This window comes from Lissotriton helveticus, chromosome 10 (assembly GCF_964261635.1).
Source record: "Lissotriton helveticus chromosome 10, aLisHel1.1, whole genome shotgun sequence".
Classification (NCBI taxonomy): Eukaryota; Metazoa; Chordata; class Amphibia; order Caudata; family Salamandridae; genus Lissotriton; species Lissotriton helveticus.
In genome coordinates this window covers 414,882,327-414,907,590 of record NC_136071.1, presented here as the reverse complement: position 1 = coordinate 414,907,590, position 25,264 = coordinate 414,882,327, and the positions used below count along the sequence as shown (strand labels likewise).

The 25,264-nt window shown below is 45.3% G+C and overlaps 1 protein-coding gene across 2 annotated transcripts in view; it reads left to right on the top strand.

Moving 5' to 3' along the window:
- The window catches only part of RGS11 (regulator of G protein signaling 11), a 2,073,835-nt gene that overhangs the window by 993,313 nt on the left and 1,055,258 nt on the right, over positions 1–25,264 (top strand). For both annotated transcript variants that reach the window (XM_078664273.1, XM_078664274.1), the window contains exon 9: positions 11,929–11,997. In XM_078664273.1, coding sequence (XP_078520399.1) covers positions 11,929–11,997 — 69 coding nt within the window. The remainder of the gene's footprint in view (positions 1–11,928; positions 11,998–25,264) is intronic.

Below are 25,264 nucleotides of genomic sequence, written 5' to 3'. Positions count from 1 at the left end.
CTACTGGATCTAACGTGCTCGAAAAATAAGCACAAGGCTTGTATTGTCCTGCTTGATCTTGTGTGAGAACAGATAATGCAGTACCATTACGTTCTGTGACAAAAAGTGTAAAAGGCTTACTGTAGTTTGGTGTAGCTAGAACAGGTGCTTGGCATAAGGCTTTCTTTAATTCATTAAAACTAAGTGTATGTTCAGATGTCCAAGGGAGGACAGTCGATACGGCTGCCTCCTGTGTCGTTAACTGTATCAGTGGCTTTGCTAGAAATGCATACTGAGGAATCCATTGTCTGCAATAGGAAGTGAGGCCGATAAAAGCACGTACCTCCTTCTGTGTCTTGGGCTGTGGAAGACTCGCTTTTAACTGGATACGGTCTGGTGTCAACTGCCTACCCCACTTGGACAGTAAGTGGCCTAAGTAGATCACTTGCTGGACACAGAACTGGAGCTTCGAAGGGGACACCTTGTGCCCCATCTCGGCTAGGAAATACAGAACTGTAAGTGACGCTCGCTCGCAAGCTCGCTCAGAACGGGCTGTGATCAGTAGATCATCGACATACTGGAGCAAGGCAGTGTCAGCTGGCATGTGAATGTTGTCTAGTTGTCGTTTAAGTGCTTGACTGTAAATGCTAGGACTTTCTGTGAAACCTTGAGGAGCTCGTGTGAATTTATAGCTCCTTCCATTTAAACAAAAACCGAAAAGGTACTGGCTGTCTGGATGAATTGGAACACTGAAAAATGCATTCTTGAGGTCTATTACTGTAAAAAATATAGCTTCAGAATCAATAGCTGTCAATAGAGATGAAATATCTGGGACTACTGGATACTGGGGTATGATACATTTATTGAGTTCTCGAAGGTCAATCACTAATCGATATACTGGAGGTGCATTTGGATCAGTGCGTTTCATGACTGGAATGATAGGAGAATTACATACATTGGAGTCAGTTTCTACAACCACTCCTTGAGCAATAAGCTCGTCAATAATTTTGGATAAGGCTGCTACAGCCTCAGGTGGCAATCTGTACTGTCTGATTCGTGGCAAGACTATACCTTGCTTGAGAGTCACACGATGGGGTGTGATTCGCATAAAACCTACATCAGTTGGACCTTGCGCCCATAAATGCTGCGGAACATTGGACAATCTTGGATCAAAATCTCGTAATACATAGTGACCTTTAAAGTCACGCAAAAAAATACGTATTCCTTCTGGGGAACAGCAAATAACAGCACCTAATTCTTTCAATGTCCTAATACCTAACACATTTTCTGGACATGACTTCGTAAGTAACAAATCAGTAGTTCGGGACAATGGACCAACTTCTAGAGTAACTGGCTTTGATATCTCGTTTACAATAGGCTTTCCTGAAAATCCAAGGGAAACATTTCTAGAGCCTGAGAGCGGAGCCCCTGGAACCTCGTCATGACTGATAGTAGTCCTACTTGCCCCTGTATCAATCAAAAACTTTCTGTCTTTCCCTAATACTTGACTGTGCACATAGGGACCCTCTTGATCTACAGGTATCTCGATGAGAGGCAAGCCTACCTCCCTCTCTAGGCTGTTTCATGAATACGGTTGATACTCTGGATACTCTGTCTGGGCATACTGGTACATCTGCTGTGTAACATGCTGTGTTGCAGCTATAGGCTGCGGTGCTGGAACTGTCTGTTGTGCATTCTGTGGTGACTGAGAAGTCTGTAAAACTTGTTCTTGTCTAGGCGGACGTGGTCTTTCTTTAGTTTTACCAGTAGCTATGTTGTGTTTCAGAACTCACACTCGTTTATAAAATGACCTGGCTGTTTACAATAGTTGCATGTCCCTTTAACGGGAGCTGCAGGATGACTGGCTTGATTCGGACCCCTCTTCTGACTGTCTTGTGGAACAGATTGTGCAACTAGTACTTTCATTTTCGTGTCTTTCATACGTCTCCTTTCGTGTTCTTGCTCTTCCCTGATTCTGTTCTGGTGATACTGGAGCATCTGTAACATCTGGGACGGGGTACTAGCTTACTTTCGACTTTCAAAACTCGATTTTTAACTTGTGGACTTGAATTCTCGACTAGTTTAGTAACAAAAAGATGAGGGTATGACTCGCTACTCGTCCTGAGACCACTGTTGATACTAAAACATTTCTCGAATCTAGAATAAAAATCACTAGTGTCTTCATCCTGTTTCTGTTTGCATGCTGAGATTGCATCCCAATCTTCCTTTTTCGTGGCTAATAACCTTGGCAAAACCTGAATCAATAACTCTGGCAATTCTTTACATTTCTCCCCAAGACCGGTACCTGGTACTCGTATTTTATCTTCAGCTTCTAGAGCTGTCCAATCTATCTTTTTCTCTCCCACCTCCCATTCTTTTTCCTTGAGTTTCTCGTATACCCCTGCGGGCAACAGGACCTTTAGCATTTTAATAATATCTGGATAAGTGTATTCTCCCATTCGGAGCATGTCTTTTAATTCTCGATGGAACCCTGCTGGATCTTTGTCGTGACAGGGAATTAATTTCTTCATCTCTAAGAGTTCCATCTTTGTGATAGGGGTGTAAACAAATACTCGTTGCATTTCACCATCCGGTGTCCTAACTGGGTGTACTTCTCGTAACGGATGCTGTCTATCTATGTAAAATGGTTTACTTTCTGGAGGTGAGACGTGAACAAAATGCGGGTTCAGAAACGTTCTATATTTGTGGCGTTGTTCTAGAATGACACTAATTAAATCGGTACCTAAACCTTTCCATTTATACTGGAGTAACTCGTTCAGGACATCATGTAACGGACCTGGATCAGAATGCTGACCCTCATACAGTGTAACGAGGTGCTGGATCATATACATACCCACCAGTCGCTGCTCGGCTGGGGGCAGTTTCAGAAACATTTGTGCCACTATTTCGTCTGGAAAAGTGGTAGAATCAGTAATCCATCTGACTGCTGATCGGGCTAGTTCTTGTTCATGCATGGTACTAAGTTCACTATAACCGATTCGTGATTTCAAAATGTGATCGGTAGCTTGAAATACTTGTTCCAGAGAACCTTGTTCTGGTGCTGGATGATGAATGACTTTCTTGTGTTCTAGGCGTAAATGTCGGTCTGGAAATCTAGATTTACCTACATACGCTATTCTGGCGGTATTCTCGTCTTCTACTTCTTCAGTATCAGATTCGTTTTCTTTCTCGCTTACTAGTGCTTCCTTCCGTTGTTCGTGTAACCTTATTATTTCTTTACGTATTTTCTTGTACATACTCTCTATACTACTGAGGGTCCTGTGTTTACCCTCGGCTATATTATCACTCCACCTTGTCAGGACTTTCATTTCGGTCGGATCTTTAGTCGGATAATCTTGTTCCCTTATTAAACAATTGATTAGAAACTTTAATAACATGAGCTGGGTCTCAGCTTTCCTTAGAGACATGATTTCGCCAACACTTTCTGGATCATCCCCTGTACGGATGAAACGATACATTCTGTCTAGATCTTCTTTCATATTCGGTAGGGTGTCCAAATACTCGGTCACCCGTCTTACACGCAATGAATATATAACCATATTATCATCGCCTGGGACTGGATCATAACGGCATTCGGTAAGAGCTCGTCTGATATCTGCAACGGACTGATATTTGGGCGTACGCTGTAACGCACGTTTATGTAACTCGACTAACGTTACACGTTTGTGTGGCGGCGGGGTACCCGGAGGACCTCCCCCCGCGGCCCCTAAACTGGAATCATCGACTGATACTCTTCGTGCTGGCAGAGTGACTGATGTAGCGGGAACTTGTACTACGGGCTGGACCGGGGGTACCGTAACAGGTGCTGTAACAGGTGCCCCGGTGGCTGGAAGAACAGGAATTACATTTGTACTGGAGCTGGCGGAGCAGGATTTGCATATTCTGGGACTGTGTCGTCCAAATAGGACGAGAGAAAAATATCAGCTGCGGTCGGTTTGTGACGTAGCTTAATCGGAACTAATGGCGGCGGAAAATTACATGGTGCTTCCGGGGTTGCTTTTGGCAAGCCCTCGGCAAGAAGAGGATACATACCCTTAATAAGGGCATTTCTCTGTCTGTCTGACTGTTCGGCTTTAACTCGTTCACCTATTTCGATTAATTCCCTTTCTTGGGCTCTTTCTGAGGATTCTCTACTTAATTCTGACTTTCTGATTTCTTTTTCTGTTCTTTTATGAGATTCTTTGCGCCATAACTCGATGGCATCTTTCTGGGACTGTCTGGCTTTCTTTTTCCATAATGCTTCTTCTACTCGCATGATGCACTCGGCATCCCATGTACCTGATACGGGCCATCTATACTTTTCCTCTAATTCCTTGGTGTACTCCACCCATAAATCTAGATATAATATGGCACTTATGCCATGCTTTTGATACATAAAATGACCTGGACTGTCCCTAGGCGGGACAGGAACTGCTTCTTCGAGCAGACCTTTTCTAGTTCTTAGCTGACGTAATTTTGAGAACAGAGGCATGACTAGACTGGAGTCTGGACACAATACAATACACAATGAACACAATAATAACTGCAATACGAATCATTCATACCACGACGTTGAAAACACATGAAATAACATTTAGAATAACAGTTCGGACAAGATACTACCTGAAATACTGAGAACAGAACACATGAATTTCTCGAGAACAGAACTTACTAGAACAGACTAGATGCACTGCTGAAACAGTACGAAACTTACCGGTCCCATAAAGAGACACGTCAGGACCCGCATCCACCTAAGTGGACATTTCGTGTTGGATCTGTGTACCCAAACCCACGGACCAGAGACAAATTAATTGACCCTGTCTAGATACTACCCCAGCAACGGTACTCACCGGGCAGCAAGAACGGAAGGCCTCGGACTGGACTGGACTGCTACGACGACGGACGGACGAACTTCGGACTTCAGTTACAGGTGGGCCTCCGGATACCTCGGACCTTGGACTCTCGGCTTGGGCTCTGGTCGGGACTCGCCGCGTTCCTCCACCGCCTCGTCTGGATGCTGGACCGCAACCTCCGTCTCCTCCGTGGACCTGAGGGATACTTAAAGCAGAACTATCTGCCGGTGCGCAGGATGGTTCCGTCACGGCTGCAGAGGGTCAGGGGGCTTGCGTGGCTTCTCCGGCGTGTGGGGAAAGGGCAAGTCCCTATTCGGGCGCCATTATGTGGTAAATAAATAATTAATTACCGGTACTATTTTTCAGGATACTCATACAAATAGATAGCTCAATAAATAAGAGTCAAGATACGAGGTAGCTAGAGTTGACAGGCTTTAATTAAGCATAAAGGACTGGAACAGGACAGCCTGTACGGGGATGGGATGGCAGCTGCCTGGGGCAGGGACAAAAGAGCGCTAACTTTTAATAACAGTGCACAAGTATATATAGTTAAAACATTTTCATGGCATTCAATACAATAGGCGTAGCAGTAGGCGGAGTTTGTAGCAGTCGCGAAAGATAAGGGCAGAAATGATGTAACAAGAAGGCGTGTACAGGGCGTATACATAGACATGTGATGTAAACGTAACAGAATATGTCATAAAAAGGGGCGGAAACATGGAGGGGGCTACCTGAGCAGCTGGGACCTCTAACCTAGTGGTGCGCACAAACTGGCAATGACGTGTTACCAGGAGGACTGGGGGCTATGACTTCTGTGCTAGAAGAGGAGACGAAAAGTCTGGAGTGTCAGGGCGACATGTACCTAAAGCCTATCTAGTATCTAGTGTTTAGGGAACATGTTGATAGAATCCAAAAGTTATCAGGGCAAAGGCTAACAGACATTAAGACTGGTGCATGCATAATCCTATATGTAGTGTGTGTGCGAGGAATATTCTATGAATATTAATACAGTATTTCTCTTACATGGAGACATAAAGGCTAGACCATGACGGAAACTATTGATGCGATTCAGTGGCTTAGGAATGCAGAGAAGGAGGGCTGGACTGATAACTAGAATCATAACATACTCTTGGCAGACTGAGAGGCAGAGCCAGGCCGAGCCGGGCACTGCGAGGCATGAAGTAAGCTAAGGGTCAGGGATACAGGTGGGGGCTGTATTGCTCCTCGGAGAGGGTTCAGGAAACAGGAGCTGAATCTGAGTCCGGGCCCTTTTGAGGCCTAGAAACGGGGACTTTTCAGTGAATTAACGTGCACACTGTGAAACGTGGCAACGTAGCTTTACATAGGCCTGATATTCGTTGTATTCACGAAGACTGGAAACTGGCATACTAGAGATGGACACAACTGTAATTGCGTCTTTAATCGATCAGAAGGGGAATACATGCATATCGATCATGCACATATGACATAACAGGGGGAACACGTAGGCACATACAACATGGCAAAATTTACTTTTCCACATAGGAGAATCCAGGGTGGAATGACTTGCATGGCTCTCACCAGGTTTTTCACCCAGAATCACTCGCAAACCTGAATCCTTGACTAACAAAACATATTTTCTTCAAATTTATGTGATGGAAAGTTCTGGAGTCAGTGGAGAGCCACACACTTTCTTCCACTTAGCATTCCCCTAAGTCTTCCCATAAAAATAGTACCTCACTTATGTAGGAAGGCCTAATTGTCGTGTCAGGAAACAGTGCAAAATGAAACATGGACACAAATATTTCCACTCAAAACTGACCATTTGTTTTCAAAGTGGGTAGATGTGGAATTTGGACCCTAGCTCAGCTGCACTTAGGGAAACCTAGCAAACTTGCAAACTTTTTAAAACTGGACCTCTAGGGGAGTCCAGGGGTACGCAGCTTTCACTAGGCAATTTTACCTGGAAGTCCTTGAAAATGTCAAACATTGGTAAAAAAAACACACATTGCCCTCATATTTCTGTCAAGGAAAGTTCTTGAATCTGTGGGGAGCACCACATTTCCTACCTCACTCACATGTGCCCTGATAAGAATGGTATTCCACTTGTGTGGGTGGGCCAAGATACTATGATGCAAAAGGCCATAAAGAGCTATGTTGAAGGATAAGCAATAGGGTTAACTTTGGTATTTAGGGCTGTTCTGTGACGCCGCTCATGCAAACCTACGAACCACAGATATTTTTGAAAACTAGATAACTACGGCATTCCAGGGTGATGTGCCTTACACTGATTTTCATTAAATTTGTGTGATGGAATTTTACAGAATCTGCAAAATTCCCCCAAATTCCCATCACCCAGCATTACCCTGCTTGTGATCATGCCTATATATTTTCCTTTTAAAAGACATTATCTGGCATCTAGTGGGATTCCTACCCTCCTAAGGGGGCAGAAAGACTGATGTCTTATGTAGTTTGGGTTGGGGCATAGCCATGCCTATTGTGGGAAGCCCCACCCCTAAATTATTTCGCACAAAAAGCTTTCTGTAGCGTCTAATGGGTTTCTGCCCCCCCGGGAGGCAAAACAAATGATACTCATTTAGTTGAGATGGGTGCATGCCCATGGTGAGCAGCCCCCAGCCCTATATTTAAAAAAAAAAAGCTTTCCAAGGTTCTCTGCCATCTAGAGGACTTTCTCTTCCCCTAGGAGGGGCAGATTGGTGGTAATTACCCCCATCATCCCACAGGCGGTCTAAAAGACTGTCATTTTCTAATGTGCTGTCCGAAGCACAATCCCTTCACAAAGGAGCCTCTCCCCCATCCTTTGTGCCTAGTGGGCAGATCACTGATTGGGTATTACTCTCCTGGGCAGCAATAGCAATGGAAAGGGGATAAGCTCCCCTTTCCAACTATACCTCTTTCAAAAGAATCAGTACTCAGGGGGCTAATATATGCCCGGAGGACTGATTCAGTGAATGTAAAATGAGCCCATCAGCTTGTTTTACTGTCACTTTCCTGTAAAGATATCAGCACCACAATGAATCAATCAATAAGGGGTTTATATAGCGTACCACCCATCCGTGAGGGTCTCACGGCGCTGGGGGGGGGGGCTGCTCTGTATCAGTCGAAGAGCCAGGTTTTGAGATCCTTCCTGAACGTGTGCAGGGTCGGGGAGCATCTGATGTTCCCCTGGAGCTCTTTCCAGGTTTTGGCTTCGATGTACGAGAAGGCTCTCCAGCTGGTTCTGTTTCTGCGGATGCGGGGGACCTCTGCCAGGGCAAGGTCAGTGGAGCGGAGGTTCCTCTTGGGTATGTGGAAGGAAACTCTCTTGTTGAGGTATTTGGGTCCGATGTTGTTGAGGGATTTGTAGGCGTGGGTGAGGAACTTGAAGGTGACCCTCTTCTCGATGGGGAGCCAGTGGAGGCCTCGTAGGTGTTGGGTCATGTACTTGTGACGCGGTGACCCAAGGATGAGTCTGGATGGTTTGGAGTTTGTGTAGAAGAGTTTGGTTGATACCAGCGTAGAGGGTGTTGCCGTAGTTCAGTCTGCTGGATATGAGTGTGTGGGTGACGGTCCTTCTGCAGTCGGGGGATGGATACATTTGAAGGTCTTGCAGAGGATGCGAAGGCAGTTGAAACTAGTGGAGGCGACGGCGTTGATCTGACGGTTCATGGAGAGGGAGGAGTCAAGGATGATGCTGAGGTTTCGTGCGGGGTCTGTAGGGGTGGGTGGGTTCCCTAAGGCGGAGGTCCACCAGATTTTGTCCCAGGCGGAGGTTCAGGGTCCAAGGATGAGCACCTCGGTCTTCTCTGAGTTGAGCTTCAGGCAGCTGTCTCTCATCCAGGCTGCCACATTCTTCATTCCTTCCTGGAAGCAGAGTCTTGTGTCTTCTGGGTTCTTTGTGTGTGAGAGGATGAGCTGGGTGTCATCAGTGTATGATACGATACTGAGCCCGTGCTGTCAGACAATGGAGGTGAGGGGGGCCATGTAGATGTTGAAGAGTATGGGGCTGAGTGATGATCCCTGGGGTACTCTGCAGTTGATTTCAGTGGGTTTGGAGAGGAAGGGAGGGAGTCAAATCCTCTGGGTTCTGCCGGAGAGGAAGGATTGGATCCAGTCGAGGGTGGCTCCTCTTATACCCTCATAGTGAAGTCTGGCTGTGAGCGTGCTATGTGAGACGGTGTCAAAGGCTGCGGAGAGGTCTAGTAGGATAAGGGCCGCAGTGTGTCCCTGATCCAGTAGCATATGGATGTCATCAGTGGCGCCGAGGAGGGCGATCTTGGTGCTGTGGTTGCTGTGGAATCCAGACTGGGAGGTGTCCAGGATGGAGTTCTCTTCAATGAAGGCGGTCAGCTGGGCGTTTACAGTCTCTCAGTGACTTTGGCTGCAAAAGGTAGGTTTTCATGTCCATTGGATCGATCGTTGGCTTCTTGAGGAGGGGTTTCACCTCCACCTGTTTCCAGTCGTCTGGGCAGATGCCTGATCTGAGGGAGGTGTTGATGGTGCGTCCTAGTTTTTGGGTGCAATGACGGTGGCGGCCCTGTGGAAAATGTGCAGTGGGCAGGGGTCAGTTGGAGCTCCTGAGTGAGTTTTATCCATGATCGCGGTGATGAGTTTGATGGTAGCCGGATCCCAGGCCATGATGGTGGGCTCATCGGCGGCAGTAGGAGGGGGTGGTGTTTGTTGTTGGTTCACGGAAGTTGTCATAGAGGGCCTTGATATTCAGATGGAAGTAGGAGCTGAGTTTGTCGCAGAGTTCTGTGACGTCCATGGCTTCGCAGGTGGGTTTTGTGAACTGCTGTATGACATTGAACAGCTCCTTGGCATTGGTCACATTAGTCTGGACTTTGTCTCTTATAAAGGTCCATTTGGTGTCTCTTATGCGCTGGTGGTATTCCTTTAGGGCGCTCGTGTGGTTGTTACATGCTTCTGTGGTTTTCAGGTTTCGCCAGGTTTTCTCTAGGTGTCAGCAGGAGCGTCTGGCTTCTTGAAGTTCTGTGGTGAACCAGAGGGCATTGTTTGGTCGGAGCGTAGGGGTGCGAGCTTGTCGGCGCAGCAGGAGACCCAACGGTGCAATTCCCTGGCTGCGGCATTGGTGTCGGTCGTGGCACTGGGGGGGTTTTAACGTAGGGTGGTGTTGAGGTCCTCCTCTGTGACTTTGCTCCAGTTCCATCATGGAGGGCATAGGGCGGGTTTGGGTATGGTGGTGGTATTGAAGGTAAAATGGATGCAGTGGTAGTCAGTCCAGGGGGACTGGGTGGTGTGGCTGAAACGGATGTTTGTTCCTACCACAAAGATGGGGCCAAGGTTGTGCCCCGCTGTGTGTGTGGCCATGTTGACAAGCTGCTTCAGTCCTAGGTTGCTAAGGTTGTCGAGGAGAGTGGTGGAGTCGAGGTCGTTGCCGTTGTTGAGGTGGAAGTTCGGGTCCCTAAGTAAAATGTAGTCCATGGAGGTGATGGCATGGGGGGCAGCGAGCTCGGCGATGGTAGATGCGGGATGGGGTGAGGTCATGGTGACCTGTAAATGAGGGTGCCGCGTAGCATGGTCCTGTGGCTTGTCTGGGAATAGGGGTGTTCTGTGTTGGAGTGGGGGTCACTCGTGCTGTATGTGGAGATGCAGGGGGTCTTGTTTGCGATGGCGAGTCCCCCTCCTGTGCGATGTGGACGCTTTTCTCTGGATCTTGTATCCGTCGGGGATGGCAGTGGCGATGTCGGGCCGGAGGGGGCGTTTGTCCAGGTTTCCGTGAAGAAGGTGACGTCAGGTGAAAGGCTGTCGATAAGGTCCCAGATCTCTACAGCGTGTCGGTGCAAGGAGCGCTTTTTTAGAAGGATGCAAGTCAGGCTTTTAGTGGGCATGCATCAGGCGTGCATTTGGCGGTCATGAGAGCTTTATCGATGGTGAAGGATTTGCGGCAGGGTCTGCATGAGGTCTGCCCATGGGTGGTGTTTGGTGAGGCTCTTGCGCAGTCAGTGCGTCTTCTGGGGATGAGTGCCTGGAGGGTGGTTGAGTCATAGCGGTGGCACCTCGGTGAACCAGGGTTCCTGCCGCTGGTCGGGTCGCAAATGGGTGAAGACGGGTTTGCCTTAGGCTCCCCTTCGGCACGCCAGCGGTGCAACTGCGCATCGGTCACCATAATATAGGGGAGGGTCGTGCAGCTGGGAGCGGGCGAGTAGGGGGAGGGATCAGGGGTCAGCGGCAGCAGGAAAAACATAGGGGCCAAGAGGGAAAAACAATGGACCAGATGGACCGAGAGAAACAAATTAACAATATACAGCAGCGGCACAGATAAACTACAGTGGAAAAAACACACCACAATTATACCAGAAAGCAAAATACAGTCACCAGACTCAGGATAGTCTTGAACCCTGCAACAGAAGTGGGCTGGCTTCCAAGCAACGCAAAGCACCACGGAGCTGCCCGGTAGAGTGTGATCCTTGGACCAAGGTCTGAGAACTCACCACCAGAGGGGCCTTTAAATACCTACTTAGTGCAGGCCAATGGCCAACACACGTACTAGGGAGATAGTACAGGCCATTAAAAGGTTATTTGTGATTCTTAGATGCAGTATCAATTATTTTTAAGTGATGTAATGATATACTTTAAGACCTATGAACCTATCATCAGCAATGTATTTTAATTCAGTTTTGTATATTTAAAGTGATGTGCTTTTGTTTTAAAATTTTTGCTAATTCCTTTCAGCAAACTATTTTAATTGGATTTTATATTTCAAATGTATTGTTGATTTTGTACTTTAATGCATACCTGTGGTTTGCAAATAAAGGCAAGATCATAAACAAAATATGCCACACACCACAATATGAACTGACTCATGAGCTCACTAAACTGGTATTAATATTCAGTTCAATGGTGCTTATTTAACCGACCGAGTAATCGTGACTGTGTCTGCCTCTATGGTAATTTTGTACACCGATCTGTGCAGTAGGCCCTCAACCCACTGGCCTATATTAAAGTTATGATCAGAATCCCAACTCTTGCATCGAAGAGATAGTATCTGGTTATCTTTCTATTGTGGTTTACTGAGAGCTTTTGAAGACTGGGAATAATATGGTATGTGGGTATCCATGTAATTACAACTAATGAATTGCTCCTTCTTTTGTAGCCAGGATCACTGAATGCCCTTGATAGAGGTCCTGTGCGAGGGAACTTCCGCAGTGGTGGAGTCCATCTGGTAAGCCTCTTTCTTTATACCTTGTTAACCTTCTTTAATAAATGCAGAAAATTTTGCGGAGGGAAATAATTTGTCTTGGTATAAGACACACTCTAAACAATGCCTCAATGACTTGGACTTGCTAGTCTCTGGTTCCCCCAAAAGGATTTTAACTCATTATTGTCTTTCAAAATGTCATACCCTTGTAATTAAACAGTTTGGTGTTGGTTAGCATATTTTTCTTTTCCTGGGAAGGGAGAAGTTTATAATAACAAGTCTCTGCATCTACATGGTTATTGCCAGAACAATATGCAAACTTCTTTGTGAATATTTTGAAGCTACCCAAATTGGTATAAGGCAATGTTCTCATTTTGTATAATTAAATGCTGCACGTGGAGTACTCACTTGGTGTAAGTAATGATATTCATTGTCGTAAAAACAAAACATTTAATCATAATTAGATGTTCTACTATACATATTGTCACTTTCAAATACATAAACTGTTCTAGCTCATCAAGCATAGATTTGACTATGTTAATGTTCCAATCATCAGAGATGCTGCTAGGAGTATTAACGCAATTCAAGGATATTTTAAATGCATACGGTAGCTGTAAAGGTTCTGTTGGTACACAAATATCTTATGGTACCTTATTCCAAAAATTCCATAAAGTACTGGAACTGCCAAAATGTTCACGAGGGAAAGGTCTCTTCATACTTGGTGTGATGAAGAATGAGGCCTCAATACCTCGGTTACCACTTCACCAGAAGATGTTTCTGGGAGATAGTGTCTATTCAGAAACAGAAATAATACTGTCACAAACTCAATCCAATGGAAAAAGAAGAGCAAAGAAATGGAAATTCAAATGTAAATCCAAGGCGGAACCAAATATGTCTTTTTGAGCCTAATTATAAATGCATGAGATCCAAGTGGTGGTCGGTCTGACGAATCATAGGAAAAGTTGACAATGTCAACAAAATAGCCAAAGGCAGTCTGTGCAAAAACTGGGACCTCCCATGGCGATGTAAAGCTGGGAGCTAACTCCAATGGTGGATCAAAATAAATAACTTTGTTGTTAGCATGTGGTGTTAAAATCTGTATATTGGCATATGATGATTGTCTGCTGTTGGTAGATGTAACTGAAAGTATCAAGGTTTCAGAGTCAGATATCCCCAGCTGGGGAGCAGAAAACTCAATGTGAGTTAAAGCTTGTAACAGGATTTCCTGTACAATATGGAGAAGAGGCAGGTAACTTCCCAGGAGCTTTATTGACCTAGTGTGTAGGAATGGTCACAGGGTCCGGTTTGACCAGGTCAATCAACGCAAACCTTTTAAGTTTACAACCAGCAAGGGGCGGTAAAAGTACAGTTCTGGCACCTTCAACTGTGAGGACATGCACTTGTGCTCTGTACGATGGGCCACATTTTTTCCATCTACAATCTTCTCTCAAACCAGATACCCAATCTTTGGAATCCAGTCAGGAGCTACTGGTTGTCCCATCACTTTGCTAGTGGCAGTATGTTTCTGTAGCTCATTCCTTTGCTCATCCCGGAAGTCTTCCCTTTCCTGTAGGACAGCCAAACATTCACAGACATCAAACAGCTGTTCTGTCACCGCTGTGCTAGGGCTATTAAGGTCTTGAACCAACATATTGAACCCAAACAGAACCTCATAGGGAGTCCGACTAACCAAGAATATTCTTAGCAGATTGTTTAAGGCTCTCTCTACCCCATCCATGTGGTGGACCCATATCCGAGCCATACCTAATAATCTAGCTGTTAACGACTATTTTAAGTCACAATTTTTCCTTTCCACTACTGCATTTCCCTTAGGATGATAGGGGGAGGACTATTGCACAATCACACCCAAAGTTCCCATGGTATCCCAGTAAACCTTAGAGGCAATTGCTGGGACCTGATATGAATGGCATGTGCCTACTGCATATGAGCAGATGAAGACTTGCAAATCTTGTATAACAGTTTGAGCGTCAGCCGATCGCTGTGGCCATACCCACTGGAAATAAAAACAGGAATCCACTGCTAACAGAATGTATTTGAAAGAACCATCACTTTGGAGTGGTCCTCAAAGGTCCAGGTAGATGCAGGTGTATGGCTTTTTTTAAACTAAGAGAGGAGTTTATGGTAGACGTGTTGTGGTAGAAACTTTTCTTTGTTGGCAAAGGGTGCATTTAAGGGCATAATCTTTTGTTTGTTTATGTAGGCCTGGCCACCAGTATTATTGCTGTAGCACTGAAACTAGCTGCCACAACTGCGAGGGCAGACATTAATCCCTCATATCCTGGTATGATTAATTCTGGACTGCAGCCCAAATTTCGTTTACTCAATTCCCCACTCCAGAGAGATGAGCAAACAGAATGTTTTGCGTACTTAGTAGGTAGTAGTATTTTGTTGGAAAAGATATTGGTAAGGGTGTACCACAGCACAAAGCTGTGACAGCCAACATTATGTCTCGATCTATCCTTGTGTTGGAAGGAGTCACGACAGTTATGACAGTAATTTGCACTAAGGCCTTTGCAGCTTCATCAGCCAATGAATTCCCAGCAAAATGTATGTTGAGTGGTCCCCCCCAATTATGTGGATTTCTACACATTGGTAGCTCAGTTGTAGATAACATAAGCCCATGGCTGACTTGATTTAAGATTTGCCACTTTTCTCCAAAACAATTTATGCTTGCTGGTGTAACCTGTTGAGTCTAAATAGATTCTGGCTCCAAAAGTGCAAGTACTCATTGCATGACTGGACACAATAATACAAATAATACAAATAGGACACTATAAGTGTCGGTAATTCTGGATCTGTATTTCCCAGTTCCAGAAGTAGAGCTTTCCCTTCAGCCAGTCGTGCTGTACAATCCCCTAAGGACTGTGTGTGTGTTTTTAAAGGTTGGAAAAACTCCATCCCAATTATATCCCTTACCACCATGCAGGCGACCGAGTATTGGTTTTTTGTCCAACGGCAGGCTAGGCAGAATCAGCAGTATAAACTATAAAGTCGCACTGAACTGCAAGCATTATTTCATTGCGCAGAGGGTATTATTATTATTCATACTGTATGTAAGCTTGTGTATGTAGTTGAGAGGCAAATATGTAATCTACATCTGTTGCGATTAGTGATTTGGCCCATTGTATCCATCTAGGATGTAAGGCATTTGCATTTGGGACACAGCCTTTGTGACAGCCCTGAATGCTGGAATGAGAGTCACAATAATCATGCATTTCCCAAGAGCCAATGATCTTTCTCTCACTGCAGTGGCTTGCATCGCTGTCAGAATTTTTTCTGTTGGTGCAAACTATATTTCCTCATGGAATATAAATGCACTTGATATACAATTGGTAGAGTGTCACCTTCATTGAATGTGACATATGTATATCCAGTGGTCCACGCATTTATGCAGATTCACAAATGTCAGGCAAGACAATGTCATAATCAAATGTTAAGTTCTCCCTGAAGAGATTGTTAATAGTACGAGGTATTTCACCCTCCATTTTGAAATCACATGGTTAAGCTTCAGTCCACATGGACTGAAGCTTAACACTGTGATTTCAAAAAAGTTTCTCATGCACTACAGACTCTAGATAGTATATGTAAGGACAGTGACATATTAAGCCCTGATGAAGTCCTTATACAAAACGGACAAAACACGTGCTGGCATGAAGCTGTGGCATGAAGCTGTTATGTTTGACTATGGATTTTGTACAGAGGAACTGCCAAGCTGATTATGGAGTATAATGTCTGAATAAAAGACACTGAAAATCAAAGCACAAACCAAACTTGGACTTGATTTTGGAGTGCTTGGAGCCTAATGTAAACTTCTACCGGATGCTCCAAGGCCTGATAATTTGCCTATGTGTGAGAAAGTGCACTCTTTCTGCATGGTTGCCCCCACTTTTTGCTGAATTGCTGATGTGCTTTGACTAAGTGTTCCTTGGGCTCCTGCTAACCAAGTACCCAGGGACTATGTTCTTTCCCTAAAATTGCATTAATGCCTAAACCCAATTGACATCTCTGGCCACAGGTCAGCCCCTGGTAAATGGGACCACAGGTACCCAGGGCACTCTTACCAGAGAAGGCCTCTAAGGGCTGCAGCACGTATTATAACACCCTTATAGGTCCTGTACCCTTACACTCACCTTTGCAGGCTGCGTGTTTTGGTGCAGAACAAAGTAAAGAGTCGAAATGACACACATCTCTGTGTGCCATGCCTACAACCACCTGCCCTGGCATAGATCAGTCACCCCTCTAGCTGGGTGCACTATACCAGTGGTAAGGGTACAGATGCATGACCCTGTACACCTACAGTATCTAAGTCCATTCTTGGACATTGTAAGTGCAGTGCTGCCATTAGGAGTATATGGTGCTGGGAGTTTGTCATTAAAAACGCAATAGCACCATAATGGCTGCACTGAAAATTGAGACGTTTGGTATTAAACTTCTCAGCACATTAAACCCACACTGATGCCAGTGTGGGATTTAATGAACAATGCACACAGAGGGCATCTTAGAAATGACCCCTGAAAACTAACCTACCATTAGTGTCGAGACTGAGTGGCTGCTTTCAGCTGCCACCACCAGACATGTTTCTGGACCCCTGGGTCAAGAGCCTGCTGTGCTTGAGGGCCTGAAACAATGCACATCCTGGAAGGAGGTAACAAGCCTCCTCCCCCAGGATGGGCAGGGTTTACAAAGGGGTAGGTTCAAAGGCTTGCCGCCACTGTGAGCTTCCCCAAGCCACTTGCTGCTTTCAGCAACTGGTCCCCACTGGCTCTGACCTCCACTTTGGGTGGGAGAACCAGCAGGAAAAACAAGTGAGGAAGAGAGGTGTGCCCACCTCTGCCAACTCCACCCCTCAAGTGGGGGAGGCAAGGTGAAGCACAACTCTCAGTCCCTGCCATCTTACAGACCAACCAGAGAAAGGCTTATGCCCCCCTCCCATTGGAGGGTACCATAATAGGGGGTGTACCCATCCCAGGGAAAAGACCCATTGGTCCCAACCTTTTTACCTACCTGTAACACCCGTAATTTTAGTATTTAGGGGCAACCCTGAACCTTGCTTCCTCAGACCAGAAGAAACTACAAGAAAAGAAGAAAGACCGAACAGCCATGCGGAAGCTAACAAGATGAAGACGCCAACTCACTTGGCCCCAGCTCTAGCAGCATGTCTCCCCTCCGAACTTGCTCATGCAAAATCCCGGTTTGTTCTACAGCCAGCAATCTCAAAAACCCCAGAGGACCTGCCAGACTTCAACCATAAAGACTGTGTCTACCATGAACATTGGATTTGTTCATCTCCAGCCTCTCTTCCGGCCGGACACAGTGAATCCGCCCCATTTTGCGCCCGCCATCGACGGCCCGCGCTTGAGTGGGCAAACACAACGAGGAGGTCTTCCTGGTGATCCTAACCGAAGATCTGGTGACCCCTGACCAGCCTCAAACCTCCAGCAACGCCTGCAGCCTAAATACAGAAGGTCCCCCCAACTGTAACCAGGAGCTAGAAAGAAGATCCAACCCTAAAATACCCCCTTGTACCCAATGCTCCACGGCCTTGGGTGGCCCCGCTGACTGTGCCTAACCAACCACCAACTTCCCAACGTGCCTCTCGAAGTGGTGGTTGCACCCAGAAGACCTTCTTCCCTAAGCCTGCAGTGCTTTTGCAAACCGGAGCTTCCCCTTTATAAACAACAGGGTGCCCGATGTTGAAGCAGCACCTCCAACCAGCCTCCCTAGTGTCGCTGAGGGTTCACCTTTGGTGCTACTTTGTTACCCCATTTGCCCTGAGCTAAAGTCCAGAAGCTTTGCTCCTGCAACCAAGTGGCCTGCTCGTCAACAGCCACTAACCGGAGGCCCCGCTATCTACCATTGGCTAACATTGCGCCTCAGCACTCTGCACCTGGCCACCCTAGTGCTGCTGAGGGTGTAATGAGAGTGCATCCCTGACTCTGGGGGACCCCCGAGTCTACCCCCATAAGCTCAACTCCCACTACCAAATATTCACCATAAAACCGATCACACTATTTTCCTTCATCGGATAACATTGACTGTTTTTCTTGGAAAAGGTTTTAACTGTGGAGTTTGAAAACCTAAAGAAATTCTTTAAAATTGATCTAACTAATAAAAACGATTTTACTTACCTGTTTACAGGAAATGTCCCACTGTAGTATCCAGGTATATTACACTTTGAAAGAAAAGTAATCTTAAAAGTATCTTACCTGTATATGTACTTTATTCACAAAGCATTGCATTTCTCAGAATCAATACTGTAAGTCAAAACAAAGTGCATTTACAATGCCAGTCCAAACTGTATTACAACTGTATATTTACTACAAAGTATTTATCACTCCCCTGTGCCAGGCTTGCTTGGTTCTAGAAAATAAAATAACTAAAAGAATATTTTAATACAAAAACAATTGATCTGAAGTTCAGTCTTTGAATGTGTGAATTCATTTGCTGACTGAGTGTGTACAACTAATGTGTAACACTGGTCTCTGATAAAGCCTTACTGTTCGACCATACTACCACAAAAAGAGAGTGAGGTGCTATCTAACTTTACCTCTGCCTACCTTTGGAGCTCCACTGGACTCAGTACACACTATACCTCACTTTGGTATAGTATAGGCAGAGCCAGCTTCCTACACTGGTGGATCGGCGGTGGGATATACAACTTTGCATTTGTTGGACTACTTGGTTACCACTTGATCATATGATAGAACTCTTAAATTGTCTTTAGAATTCTAATTTTTCAAATTGGAAATTTATTTGCAAAATTACTAAAAGTCTTGCTAGGGCTTTGGTTAAGTCCCTGTAGAATTTTAGAAAAAATAAAAAGTCACTTTAGCTAGGGTTAGAGGGGTTAGAAGTTTGTTTTTAACAATGTCTCAAAAAAAGAACCCAGCTGTTAGTGAAAATAGCCACTATGCCATAGAGGACCTGGTTGAGGAGCTTGACCTCCCCCTTACCTTGGTGTCCCATCCCACCACAAACAAAAGTTCTGGGAGCTGTTGGCTGGGTATGCTGGGGTCCAACCATCTGAAAATGGTGATGAGCAATCAGGTGAGGAATAATAGGGAGAGGATGACCAGGTAGATCACCCTCCCCCACTTCTTAGGGTGAAAAGGTTCCCAGTGGGGTCTCTCAGTACCTAGATCTTATACAGTTGGATCAGATACTAATGACGACATTGAGGAAAGCCTCAATGAGGAGGACAGCCTTTTAGCAAGGTTGACCAAAAGACTGTATCTAGAGACCAGGTCGTTGGCTCTAGAGAGAGAGAGCAGAGATAGGCATAGCACCCATCAATGGTGGCAACAGTTTACTCAATAAGGATAAAGAGCAATCTTTTGATCCTAAAATCCCCAAAGGGATTGTCCCTAAATACGAAAAGAGTGATGATATCCCAAAACGGTTCACAGCCTTTGAGATGGCTTGTGAATTGAGAAAAGTGAAGAAGTCACACTGGAGGGCACTCCTTGGAGAACTGTTCTCTGGTAACTGCAGATACAGGCTCCTTACCCTTTCTGGGGCAGATGATGGGTCTTAAGACCTCATGAAGAGAACTCTGGTTGAGGGATTTGGAGTCACAACTGAGGAATATAGAATTAGATTCAGCGGGGCTGACAAGACCCAAAACCAATCCTGGATTGACTTCGTAGACTCCTAAGTTAAAACACTAAATGGTTGGTTAGCTGGACACAATATGCATGATTTCAATGGACTTTACAATCTGTTAATTAAAGAACATATTTTAGTAATTGCACTAATGAAAAAGTACATCAGCATTTGGTATGCCAAGAATTGGGAAAGAAGGCAGACCACTGGGTCAAGACAAAGGTAACAAAAACAACCACTGGGGGTGACCAAAAGAAAAAGGTTACAAAACCTCCCCAGAGGAAAGGTGGTGAGAATCCCCAATATAACAAGCCTGAGTCTTCAAAAGGATGCCAAAAATCTGAACAGGGGAGTGGTTCCCAAAACTCTTCCCAGTCCAAAAATAAGTACAGGGGATATAACTTTGATCCCTTAAAGGCCTGGTGTAACAACTATAAGACGTTGGGCCACTTAACTGGAGATTCAGTTTGTCCAAACAAAAAGCCCCCTAGTCTTAGTACAGCTACTCCTGGTGTAGAAGGTCTCTAGATGGGATCAACAGAGTGCCAAGAGCAAATCGGGTTGCACAGTGAAGCAGTTCTAGTTTCAGAAGGGGAAGTTGAGTGTGCCACTGTAGCTGTGTGGCTACCCAACTTAAAGAAGTATTTACAATACCCTTGGTTTAATGGAACTAGGATAGAAGCTTTGAGGGATACAGGTACCACCAGTGTCATTATGGTGAGAGATACACTGGTTTCCCCTGGGCAATACTTGATTGGAAAAACTTACCCAGTCTCCAATGCTGACAGTTTTACTGCTAACCATGCAATGGCTAAGGTGACATTAGAATGGGGGGTGGGGTACTGGCCTGAAACAGGTAGTGGTCTCTCCAAAGCTAGCAGCTACATGTCTGCTTGGCAATGACCTGGAAACCTTAGCATGGGCTGAGATTGAACTGAAAACCCATGCAGCAATGCTGGATATCCCTGAGATGGTGTGTGTAAAAGCAAGAGCAGAAATCAGGGTGAAAGTATGGCCCAACCTTCCAAGAGAAAAGGTAAAAAGACTGGGAAACCAGCTTCTGAACAGCAAAATCATCAGGACCCCTCTCCTCAGGGAGAAGACTCTGACACCCCCGAGCAGAGGGACCTGAACCAATGGAGCTTGACCCTTACAAGTTTGAACCCCTGGGCCCAGTAGAACCCCCTAGGGAAGAGCTGTGCCTTGGACTGTCCAACTCTTTAAAGCCTGAGGCATCAAGCTGCTGCGCAGGAAAAGGGAGATGTCAGTGGTACCCACCGAGTTTATGCGGAAGAGGGACTACTGTACACTGAGGCCAGAGACCCTAGGCTTAGAGCCACTAGGAGAGTGGTAGTTCCTCAGAAGTACAGGGAGTTCCTCCTAACCTTAGCTCATGACATCCCCCTAGTTGGCCATCTGGTCCAAACCAAAATCTGGGAAGGGCTAGTTAGCCACTTTCACTGGCCAAGATTTCTTAGAAGTTGAAGGAGTTTGTCAGCTCCTGTGTCACCTGTGAAGCCAGTGGCAAACAAGGTAACTACCCAAAGGCCCACTTAATTCCACTACCAGTAGTTGGGGTTGCCTTTGAAGTGGTAGGTATGGACATAGTGGGTCCACTTGAACCTCCCACAGCATCAGGAAACAAATTCATTCTAGTGGTAGTGGATCATGCTACTAGGTATTATGAGGCAATTCTCCCTAGGGCTACTACAGCTCCTGCAGTAGCCAAGGCCCTCATTGATGTCTTCACCAGGGTAGGGTTTCCTAAGGAGGTGGTTTCAAACAGAGGTTCCAACTTCATGTCTGCTTACCATAAACATGTGGAAAGAGTGTGGAGTGCAGTACAAGTTTACTACACCCTGTCACCTACAAACCAATGGCCTTGTTGAGAGATTCAACAAGACATTAAAAGGCAGGATTATGGGGCTCCCTAAAAAACTCAAAAAAGAGATGGGATGTCCTCTTACCATTCTTGCTTTTTGCTTACAGAGAGGTGCCATAGAAGGGAGTAGGGATTTCCCTCTTCGAACTTCTGTTTTGCCATCCTGTGTGGGGACCACTCTGTCTTGTAAAAGATGGTTGGGAAAAGCCTCTTCAAGAGCCCTAACCAGATATTGTGGACTATGTACTTGGCCTAAGGTACAGAATGACTGAGTACATGGAAAAGGCATCAAAGAAACTTGAAGCCAGCAAAGAGCTTCAGAAGCACTTTTTTGACCAAAAAGCTGCCCGGGTTGAATTTCAACCTGGGCATAAATTGTGGGTTTTGGCACCAAGACTCTCCAGGGCTGATAGAGTTGCCCTTACCCTCTCCTAGAAAAGAAGAGTGAGGTCCCCTACTTGGTTGACCTGGGCACAAGCAGGACACGCAAAAGGGTTATCCATGTGAACCACCTGAAGCTCTTTAATGACAGGGCTGACATCACCATGCTGATGGTGACTGATGAGGATCAGGATACAGAGAGTGAACCTCTCCCTGACCTCCTCTCAGACAGCTCAAAAGGTAGGTCAGTGGATGAAGTTGTCTTCTCAGACACCCTCTCTGCCCAACAGCAGATGGATTGCAAGCAAGTCTTGCAGCAGTATGTAAAGCTCTTTTCCTTGACCCCTGGTCAGACAAATTGGTGTACCCATGATGTGGACACTGGTGACAGTTCAACTGACAAAAAATGAATTGACAGTCTGATCAAGTCAAGGAAAGCATCAGAGCTAAAGTCAAGCTCTCAGAGGGTTATTGAACCCTCTGATAGCACCCGGGCCAGCCCAGTGGTTCTAGTCCCGAAGCCCTATCCACAGGATGGAAAGAGAGAAATAAGGTTCTATATGGACTACAGAGGGCTCAACTCCCTCACCAAGACAGATGCTCACCCTATCCCAGGAACAGAATAACTGATAAATAAAGTGGGTGCAGCCACATTTCTAAGTGCCTTTGACTTAACTGCAGGGTACTGTCAAATTGGCATGGCACGAGGAGCAAAGACAACATTCTCCACGCTTTATAGGCATTATCACTTTACTGTTGTGCCCTTTGGTGTAAGGAATGCTCCTGCCACCTTCCAGATGTTGCTAAATCAAGTCCTTGCTGGATTTGAGTCCTTTGGTGCAGCTTATCTTGATGATATTGCTGTCTTTAGCTCCACCTGGGAGGATCACCTGATCCACCTTGGGAAGGATTTAATTGCCCTGCAAACTGCAGGCCTAACTATCAAGGCATCCGAATGCCAGATAGGGCATGGAACTGTGGTGTGCCTTGGCCACCCTTACAAGCTATCCTGGACTGGGCAGCTCCAACAACCCAGATCTAAGTCAGGGCATTCATTGGCTTTACTGGGTAATACAGGAGGTGTGTGAAGGGATATGGGACCATTATGGCTCCCCTCATAGAACTCACCTCCAAGACGATGCCCAAAAAAGGTAAACTTGCCAGTTATTTGTCAAAGGCTTTTTACACCCTGGAAGAGGCTATGAGCTCAGCACCAATTCTTAAAGCGCCAGACTATGCCAAGAATTTAATTGTGCAGACCGATGCCTCTGAACTAGGGATAGGAGCGGTCCTATCCTACACCAATGATGAAGCAGAAGGCTTCTCCCCAAGGAGCAGCGTTTGAGTGCCATTGAGAAGGAGGCCTTTGCTGTGGTTTGTATAATGGGGAAGGGGTCCCAGGGAATGAGGAACACAGAATACAACTCAATACACTAAAGCAATCACATAGACATTAAATCCATTCTCCATGTTTTAATCACAGAGGAGATGTATGACAAATAATGACAATAATCACGTAATAGAGATAGTGGTGGAGCAAGGCCCCAAAAGGGGGGGGGAGGGGGGGTTGCGTGATATTGTGAGGATGTAGTTATAAGGAAAGGGTAAAGTGAGCGAACAATCAATACTTTAAACCACAATAAAAATGGTTACATATAACGTACAAAAAAGAACAAAAGTACTTTGGATATAAAGTTAAACTGTATCATACTCCACATAGTACAACATATGAACAGTAAGGCCATGGAGTTGACAAAATAGAAAGAACAATGGTTGTCGACGTTTCGACCCTCTTAAATATGCAGGTCCTATTAAATCCTTGCAGCGGGGTCTTCTTCAGGACTGGGGAGATAGGGCAGACCACCTAATATAGTATATATAATATAAGGTATTATTATGCTCATTAAATAAAGAATTTGATCATAATTACTTGGGTGGAGGACAGCACACGATGTATTTATAAAATGGAGGGAACATGCACGAATGTGGGGAATTGATTAATAAGGTGACCCCAAAAAAGGGGGGGGGTACCTGGAAAAACTGAGATTTAGCATCACCGTGAGTGGTGGAGTGAGCTATGGGCGCTGAAAATCAATATAAAGCGTCACGTGAAATAGGTGACCTAAATAGACTTTAAAGGACTAAAGCACCATTAATGGTGATCAGGAACGATGAAATAAGTGATCCGTTACCAGGTGTGGCATGTCAAATTCGAACTGTATAGCGTTACCGAAGGTATTGGGGGCATGCCATTTAGATCAATACCTGGAATATTACCTTGCTTGGTGCAGTATGAAATCTGAAAAAGATAACAACGGGGACATCCTGGTCGAGGTTCCTATAAGAAATAAATAAACATAGGTCCAACAAGTTGATGTATGCCGGGCCCCTTGCTATCGACAGTAGTGGCGGCAGACGAGTGAATCATAGGTAAACCGGGAGGTACTTACCCCGTCGGTTTGAACAATCGTTCAGAATTCGAGGTTGTTTGTCAAGTATATCTGTTGCAACAAAAGTAATGGGTAATGTAATTAACGGGCACTGCCTACGATCTAGCCTAACCTGAAACCATCGCTTACCGAGGGCTGAATGAATCAGGCACAAAGTCCGCTCGAAACCGCAATGGCGTTTCAGAGGTTGCCGAGTCATTAAGTTGCTCTGGTAACGGGATCACGTGTCTCACACAGTAGCATGAAACTAAACGAAGGACTGGGTTGTTGTTTGGTGGTTGCTAGGAAACCTCTAGCTGGAAAATTACTGAGACCGGATGGTAGTTGGAAAATAGCGATAAAAGGGTCCAAGTGGATGGAGAGGATTACAAATGCATGCCTGATTTGAATTAAACGAACTTGTTGAATGTGAGCCAGAATTGTACAAAATAGCTTGGCAAAAAATAAAGGATTACAAATGCATGCCTGATTTGAATTAAACGAACTTGTTGAATGTGAGCCAGAATTGTACAAAAATAGCTTGGCAAAAAATAATAAAGTTCGAAATTACATGTGTATCATTTTGGTTAGTGGAAAGCCACTTACATATCATTATAGATGGATATTGTAACAAGGGGTCGGGCCAAGTTGATATAGTGGGCACTCTGTTAACAACCAGCGTACCTCACACACGTGGGTAAAGGCCAGTAAATCCGTAGTTACTTAATAATAAAGCATAAATAAAACAAGCATCTGAAATTCACTGGTAAGGACACCCAGTAGATTACTGGCGTATCTCTCAATTGCGGGTATCCGCCATACACAAAGTGTTATTGATGACATTAACCATGTTCAGAGAGAGCACATAAACAGGTATAGAAATTCCATATCAATACAGTGCATATGCTGGCGTACCTCTTACATAAGGGTAAAGGCCAAGGTATCACACGTTAAATGGATTATATGATCAAGACAG